Source organism: Daphnia pulicaria, chromosome 1 (genome assembly GCF_021234035.1).
Source record: "Daphnia pulicaria isolate SC F1-1A chromosome 1, SC_F0-13Bv2, whole genome shotgun sequence".
NCBI lineage: Eukaryota > Metazoa > Arthropoda > Branchiopoda > Diplostraca > Daphniidae > Daphnia > Daphnia pulicaria.
Genome location: NC_060913.1, coordinates 27,437,801 through 27,446,464, shown reverse-complemented (window position 1 = coordinate 27,446,464; position 8,664 = coordinate 27,437,801). Strand labels below are relative to the sequence as shown.

Genomic DNA, 8,664 nt, shown 5'->3' with positions numbered 1-8,664 from the left:
GGCTTGTAAGTCACGCTCACTTTTCCTTTCTTGATCCATAACACACTCTACTCTAACTTGAAATTTGGGTCACCTGCCTGATGTCGTTGCCATTTTCTTGTTTGTTTGTAATGGGAACCAGGTTTACTGAAAGGCTTTGTTTTGAAGAGGGTGATTCCGATTGCGAGTGTATGATTGGAAAATTGCCACTTACTTACGTTCCATGATTTACTGGCTGCATAGTCTTTTTTGGCGTTAAAAGTTAAGTTTCTTAGTTTGTTGCTACTTAAACCGCGACATTTTTACGCTCTTTAATCGTTTCAATCCATACTGCTGCGGAATTAACGTCATTGGATGTGTCTTCCGAAAGAACATTTAGGAATTTTTCGTGTTCTTGTTTGATTGCTTCCAGTTCAATTTACAGGAATTCCATTCCTGTAAATGGAACTAGAAGTTGTTCTGTGATGGGTACGGTTGAATTTTTTTAAATTGTTTTGGCAAAATGGATTCGGCAATTGCCGAAACCACTTTCAAATTGCCGAATCCACCATAAAGTTGCCGAATCTACTAGATTTTTTTCAAAGTGCCATTTGTACTTTCGATTCATGTTTTCATACGTTCACATACCACACAAGAAATTTTGCAAGATTCTGTCTGTTTCATTTTCATGTTCCGACGTATCACCAACGATTACAAATCGTTTTTCAAATTTGTAAGAAAGGCAATTGGGAAATGTTCTGTAAAAGAAATCGTTTCAGATTTTGAGAAGGGAATATGGAATGGAATGCGATTAGTATTTAAAAAGATCTCGTTCCATGGCTGCGCGTTCCATTGGACGCAGACACTTTTTCGTCGGTTGAAGTATGAGGGCCTTTGTAAGTTGTATCTTTCCAGAACAAAGACACAACAATTATGACGTAAAATGATGAGCTTACATTTACTTTCACATTCAAAAATCCGAAAGCTTTTATAATGTTATCGCGTGAAATGAAAAAAACTAGTAAACCCGCAGTTGAACAAGTGGTGCAATTACATAAAAACCGATAAATTCTTCTTTTAAACCCCTTAGTTATGGTCTGTGTATATGCAATCCGTACGTTCAAATAATCATGCGGAAGGTTGGCATCAATGATTCAATGAAGATGGTCACGCTTCAATTAACTTCTGTGACCTCGTACCATTACTTTACGGCGAAGCACAACTTGTTCCCCTGAAACGTGAATTGTTAAGTTTAAAAAAATGTTAACCAAATCCCGTCACCACGAACTTAATTACGACCTTTTTAAACTATGGCGCTGTTACAACAATAAATTGAATTCTTCTAGTCCCAAATCTTCCTAAAAAACTTTTAGATGAAATGTGCTGCCCTTTATTCTGATTTTGACAACGATAATTTTAAAAAAGCGTAGATAACTCGAAAAACAATTTTATTGACGAAGGAATTGACTGTGATACTTCTGAATGTGAGACATCTGCATGTGAAACTGATTGACTTACTGTATGTATGTATGTATCGTATGTATTGCATTTGTACCCCGCACTTTCACAAAAAAGATCAAATGACGGCAGAGTGTGCTACGATTTACATTATTTACCAAATGAAGGGAACGCTAAGGAGAATAGACGAGTCTTGATAAGTTTCTTGAAAACTGGGCGGTTGGTTGTGGAGAGGATCAGAGCTGGAAGACGATTCCAAGTGTGCGGGGCATAGTTGGAGAAACACCTTATCAGCAGCTTTCCCTTTGTGGCGAATGGTCTCCCCTCTCTGGGAATCGCCCCCTCGACAATCTTCTGCTAGAAGCCTTACGAACATCAACAGTGAGTGTCCGAGCAGAGGATCGAAGTCCTGTGTGGCCCGGGACGTGCAAGTTGATTGTCTCTTGGAGGTAGAGTTGTGCCGAGGCCGTAAGACAGTCAAAGACCATCAAGAGGATCTTAAAGTCGATCCTGTGCTGAACTGGGAGCCAGTGCAAGCGGTACCTTGCGCCCTCGGACGAGATTGACCGGCCGCGGTAGATAAGGCGAGCTGCTGAATCCTGGACTGCTTGAAGAGACTTGAGTTTGTAGGCCGGCAGACCCGCGAGAAGAGAATTTGCATAATCCAGATGAGAGATGACCAGGGAGTGAACCATCATTTTTGTAGCAGATGATGTAAGCTGATTTCGAATCTTCCCAAGACGATACAGTTGGTAGTAGAATGATTTTACCACGGCAGAAATCTGACTGTCCATAGATAGATCGCTGACTAGAGTCACTCCAAGAAGCTTTGCTGAGTTGGATTGGCTCAAGACTTGATTTTTCATCCGTAGCGGAAACAGAGGCAACACACAAGAAAGATCGAAAGGTGCAAAGTACAAGAAATATCTTTTGTCAGGATTAAGTCTAACCCAGTTGAATGCGAACCAGTCGGCGAGATCCCCAGCACAGCAAGACAGGATCCTAAGAGCGTCCATCTGGTCAGGGATCCCGGGCGGGAACCTAAACTTGAGGTACACTGTTGTGTCATCCGAGTACTGGTGTATCTTGACGCCATGGACAGCAGCCACCTTCCGAAGACAGTTCACATATATTGTGTAAAGTTTTGGACCGATAACCGAGCCCTGAGGAACTCCATAAATGACATCGACTGGATGAGAGAGTGCCCTATCAATGACGACAGATTGGGTCCTGCCAGAGAGATAAACGATTTTACAGAGATTTTACTGATTGACGAAAAAAATTGTAAATAACTTGATTGTCAAATAAATTTGAAATATATTTTCGGATAAAAAAAAATGTTGCTGAATTATCTGAACTCTTGGCGAAAACGCAAAAAAAAATAAGCAAATTTGGCAATGTAGCCGAATTCACTTTTGGCTAAAACACTTCTTGTTTCATTTCCAAATTCACAAGTAAAATTTATCACAAGTAGTTTATTGTAAAATTACAAGTATAATGCATAAGTTTGTGTGAAACAAAAATATTGTTCAAAAAGACTCTTTTTGAGTCCGCCCTTTTTAGCTGGCCTGAACGTGTCCCAAATAGCCCCAATTGAATTAACCCGTTTTACCCCGCATGCCTGATTACCTCATTTTTTTATTGATTTTGATTTACCAAAAAAAATTTAAATTAATCTCACGTCAAATGACCTATCTCGTTTCTTAATTATGTTCCTGCAAACTGCACTTATTTTAGTTTAAACATTTTTTGTGATGTCTTGAAAAAAACAAAAACAAATTTTTCACTTTTGACTCACAAAGTAACTGTCAGATTTAATTGAAATTTTTTTACCTAAAAAAATATTACGGGAATATGCTTAAAACTGCGATTTCCCATCTAGCCCCCATCCCAAATAGCTCCGGTCTCCCCTACAGCTTTACTTTAGCTCGTCTCCTGTTAGCCGAAGCAATTCAAAAACCAGATGATGGATAAAATCAGTGAGTAATTCAGTGGAGGAAATATTTCCAAGGCTCTCCTACCCTCCGAATGACGAGATAGCCCACCTCTTCAAGCCATTTTAACCGTTTTTCAATTCAATTTTAGAGTTATAATTATGTATAGTATAGAAAGACTATAAGTTACCATCAATGTCACACATCTTTTCCTGTGTTAAAATGTAAACTATGTGGCGTTTCGTTTTTTCAGCGGGAAAAATAAAAAAGGGGAAATATCCTTGGTGTGAAACTTTAAGAGATGGCGCTACATGTTGTACCCAAAAGGTTAAATCTATTGCCACGACATATGTCGTGGCAATCGGTCGAAACTGTCTATTGCCACGACATCTTTCGTGGCGAAATAATTTTTTTTTTAATTCGACATTCGCGCATGTTAGGATAGGTTAGGTTAGGTTAGGTTAGGTTAGGTTAGGTTATTGGATGTGCGAGATTCAGGCCCAGTCATTCAGGCCCGCGTCTTACAGGCCCACCTTTTTTTACGTGCCTTTCACAATTTAGGCGACATTCAGGCCCAAGTTTTTTTTAAATAAAATGATGGTTAAATGTTAATTTGTTTGTATAGTAATTCATTTGTTTAAAAAATACGCTTAGATAATACTAGCCTAGAAATGTAAATGTTTGCAAAGTGGTTATAGCATTCGTAATCTTCACTGTAATCTAGAGTTCAATTCCTAGTTGAACCAAGTTTCTCAATTCTTCCTCATTTATCTCAAGTTTTTTACAAGCACATTTCAGCAGTGGTATTATTATTATTATTATTTATTTTATTTTATTCAATTTCTATAGCGCACTTTACAACACAATGATCAAATGACGCTTTAGGTAGAGTCACTCAAGAAAATATGTACAATTTGGGTCATTTATAACATTTACTGAACAAATAGGATTTCAACAGAGTTTTAAAATTCTTCAGCTCCGTCATTTTCTTGATGTTATCCGGCAGGTCGTTCCACAGCCTCGGACCCATTCTTGAGAATGTGCGCGAGCCATAGAGCCCAGGTTTTCCTGGTGGGACAGCTAGATCACTAGAAAACGACGATCTGAGGGTCCGTGGTGGGTTGTAACGCTCAATCAGGGATGACAAATATGGAGGGGCATATCCATGCAGACACTTAAAGGCCAAAACCAAACACTTAAAGCTGATGCGCTCGTTGACTGGCAGCCAACGCAGGGTTTTGAGATGGTTGGAAACAGGATCAAACCTCCTCGCTCCGACAATCAATCTGGCAGCAGCGTTTTGGACTCTCTGCAGTCTCAGGATCTGTTCCTTTGGAAGACCAGCAAACAGCGAGTTGGCGTAGTCCAGTCGGGAAAGAACCATAGCTTGAACCAAGGTTTTCGCCGCATGTGGTGACAGGTATTTCCTGATTTTTCCCAGTGTGCGAATGTGAAAAAATGCTGACTTGCACACGCTGTTGATATGCGGGATCATGGTCAAATTGCTGTCGAAGATCACTCCAAGATTTTTCACCACTAGAGAAGGTTGAACCAAGTCATCTCCAACCTGAAGAGGTAGATTTTCAATCAGCTTGGATCGGTTCGGAGTCGATGTGTAGAGAAGTTCGCTCTTACACACGTTAAGCTTCACTCGATTTGCAGTAAACCAAGTTTCCGAGCGCGCTGCACAACTTGCCATCATGCTTAGGGCCGATAGCTGTTGAGATGGAGCGGGACGGAGTCGAAAGCCAATCCGGAGCTGAGTGTCATCAGAGAACTGACCCATCTTCAGAACGTTTAGGCCACCGTTGTTAAGATTGGTACCTTCTAGCACCGACGAAAGAGGATTCGCGTAGGCGAGGTAAAGAAGCGGGCCAAGTACAGAGCCCTGTGGGACCCCCGAAGTTAGAGTGACGCTGTCAGATGGCAGAGCATTCACAACAACAGACTGAGAACGGCCGTCAAGATAGGAGGAAAACCAATCCAGGGCAACTCCCGATACTCCACAGTGAGATGAAAGTCTCTGCATCAAGATGGTATGATCGATGGTGTCGAACGCAGCGCTAAGATCCAAAAGAAGAAGTGCAGCACCATCCCCACGATCCGCCGCAGCCAGTAGATCCTCACAAATACATAAAAGTGCTGTTTCGGTTGAATGATTCAAACGGTATGCCGACTGATGGACGGACAGTATAGAATTGGCCGAAAAATGTTCATGAATCTGAGCAGCGACAACCCGTTCAATGAGTTTCGATATGTACGACAAATTAGAAACGGGTCTGTAATTTGAGAGCTCTTCAGGATCAAGGGAAGGTTTCTTCAACAAGGGAGTAACCAGTGCATGTTTCATCTTTGGAGGGAAGGCGCCGGACGAAAGTGAAAGATTGATAATCTTAGTGATTGGATCCACCAACACGTGTAATACCTTCTTCAGGAGCCAAGTTGGTAGTGGGTCCAGACAGCAGGATTTTGTTGGTGAAGACACGATTATAGCTTTGACACTATCTGGGCTGACCGGTTTAAACACGTGAAGGCGGTCGGACTCACGTCTGGATGAAAGGAACTGAGCATCTTTGAGGAATGGATGGTCTTGATTGTCCACTGACGCGGCAGCCGCATCGATTCCAAGTCTGATCGTCATGATTTTTTGGCGAAAAAAATCGCTAAACTTCGTGGCAAGGTCATGGCCAGACGAGTGGGATGGAAGTGGAGACATTGTTGGCTTGCCAGTCAGAGTACTGACGAGACGAAAGAGAGATCTCTGATCACCCAAGCACTCCATCACCTTTGCGTTCAGGTAGCCAGTCTTCTCACGTTTCAGAAGAAAAGCATGCATGGAACAGCATTCACGAAAAATCCGTAAATGAACATTGAGTCCAGACTTCCGCCAGACACGCTCAGTCTTTCTAAGCTTAGATCGATGCAAGCGAATCTCGCCAGTCAGCCATGGGGCTCTATGTCGAAGAGTTATAGTCTTCGTACGCAAAGGTGCATGCTTCAGAAGTAATTCACCAATCCCCATGTCGTATTGGTCAACGAGACTCTCAAGAGAGAGAGCAGGGTCACACAGCAAAGGTAGACATTTGAGATCATTGACAAAATCTTCAATGTTGATTGACTTGAACGATCTGTACGACACCGTTTTCGTAGGATGTAGAGGGCGCTTAAGGTTCAAAGAGCAACTGATGGCAAAGTGATCGCTGAAAAGTCCTGCTAGTGACACTTCTGAAATGAGATCGTCTGAGGCACGAGTAAGAACTAGATCTAAAGTATGCCCTTTGTCGTGTGTCGCCACGTTGACTAGTTGCACAAGACCGAACGAGTCGATCAGGTCGAGAAAACTGCAGGCCGATGGATTCAGTGGTGAATCAACGTGAAAATTGAAATCCCCAACTATTACAAGCTTTTCGCGAGATGAGACGATTCCCTCCAGAAGTAGACCAAATTCAGACATGAACGCTTGAACTTGCTCGCGATCCTGCTTCGGTGGACGGTAGATAATGAGCAAACGGAAATTTTGGCATGAGGATCGCAAGGAGACTAACAAGTGAAGGCACTCGAAAGAGATGGAAACCGGCTCACTCTGGCGTTTAACATCGATGGTGTTTTTGTAAAAAAGAGCCACGCCCCCGCCCTGTTTACCCGACCTCCGCGGATTATGAATCGCAGCGAAGCCTTCGGGGCAGAGAGAAAGAGTGATCGCATCACCACGATCAACAGTTAGCCAAGTTTCAGTTACCGCCAACAGATCGAGATTATTGGTGTCAATGTGGTCGATCAGAAGTTCCGCTTTCGACGCAACAGAGCGCGCATTAACAAGGCCAAGCTTTGCACTATCAGCTGGTTTCCGGGTTAAGTAACCTTTACGTCGCCCTCTCCTGGTGGGAAGGCGTAACAGCAGACCACACTCACGCAGGGCCCTGTAGTCGGTGGCACTGACCCTCAGGGGATTTGCACAGATGTTGCCGAAACCCATAATGGACGTCACCCAGTAGCAGTACAGATAAACAAAGGCAAAATCACAAATGCTAATAAGAAATATTAGCGCCCAGATAAAGCCTTAAAACCACTGAAAACACATGCACGAACCATTCACAAACTCTGTAGTAACAAACACTGTCCAGATAAACGAAAGTAAATGACCACAAACACAAAAATTTGAGAGACAACAATATTGGTGCAGCCATCAAATGGCGCGACTCAGATAGACTTGACTAGACAGATAGAGTGGTAGCCGAATGGTCAGCGATGAATGCCACCATACGTTAGCGTTGCGTTCGATTCTCCGTCGAGAGGGTAATTTTTTATTTTGAGATTACAACAAAGGTTGTGTTTCACGGAATAATTGACAAGTGTTGCGGGAATTATGCACGTGTAGTTTTACCCTATTTAGTAGTTTTCCTAAACATCTCCTATGGAACTTAGTACGAAAACGCATATCGTGGCAATAGACAAAAATCGTGTTATTGCCACGAAATGAGAGATCAGAGAGGAATATAGGCGTTTCGTGGCAATAGTCCAATAGACAATTTTCTCTTTATTGCCACGAAAGATGTCGTGACAATAGACAGTTTCGACCGTCGCGCCACGACATCATGTCGTGGCAATAGATCTAACCTACACAAAAAGGCATAAAAAATAAAAATTGTCAAAAGAACGAAAGTTTCTTTTGAAAAATTAACTAACGAAAGTTATAACTAGTTTCTTCTTAAAAACTAAGCAACTAATTTAAACTTAGTTAAATTACCGAAGGCACTTTTATTTTCTTCCAGAAGAAAAGACTTTTGGCGTAAACGCCAAGTTACGTCATCAGCGATTAGCCTTCAATGGCCGTTTAAAACTGGTCACTTTGAAAACCAAGTAATATCAAAGAAACTCATAATGCCTATTTAGTAATACAAAATCATTAACCAACTAAAGTCTCATTGATTTGACATTGTTTACGTCAGTAGTAAACCATTAAACCGCGATGAAAAAATCTAAAACAGAAATAACCAATAACCTAGATTGAATTTGGGCTTGAAATAAAAATAAAATAATTAACAAAACTAATAATGTATCCAGTTCCACTATTAGGGGGTGCGGAACTCTTATTTCTAGAATTATGGGTACGAAAACATAAAAAAATAATGCGAAGAAATTGGTTCCTCCCAGAGATAAGGAGATGGGTGTAAAGTCTCTGTGTCTGTTTTTCGACTCTGTGTTAAGTTTAGGTAAAGCTTCCGGATATCGCCGAAAGGAGCAGGGCAGTCGAATTTGTCGGCTAGGAAGGAGGAGGGGGGGGGGGGGAAGTCTACTGCTGAACTTTACACAG

The 8,664-nt window shown here is 41.8% G+C and overlaps 1 protein-coding gene across 1 annotated transcript; it reads right to left on the bottom strand.

Annotated features, from left to right (window-relative positions):
* Positions 1 to 4,269: 4,269 nt before the first annotated feature.
* Positions 4,270 to 7,326, bottom strand: LOC124320850. The gene has a single exon (XM_046783757.1). The coding sequence runs from the start codon at positions 7,324 to 7,326 to the stop codon at positions 4,270 to 4,272; it is 3,057 nt and encodes a 1,018-aa protein (XP_046639713.1).
* Between the last annotated feature and the right edge of the window lie 1,338 nt (positions 7,327 to 8,664).

Excerpts from the sequence above, each read along its gene's own strand:
- LOC124320850 (XM_046783757.1), bottom strand. The coding sequence starts at position 7,326 with ATGGGTTTCGGCAACATCTGTGCAAATCCCCTGAGGGTCAGTGCCACC.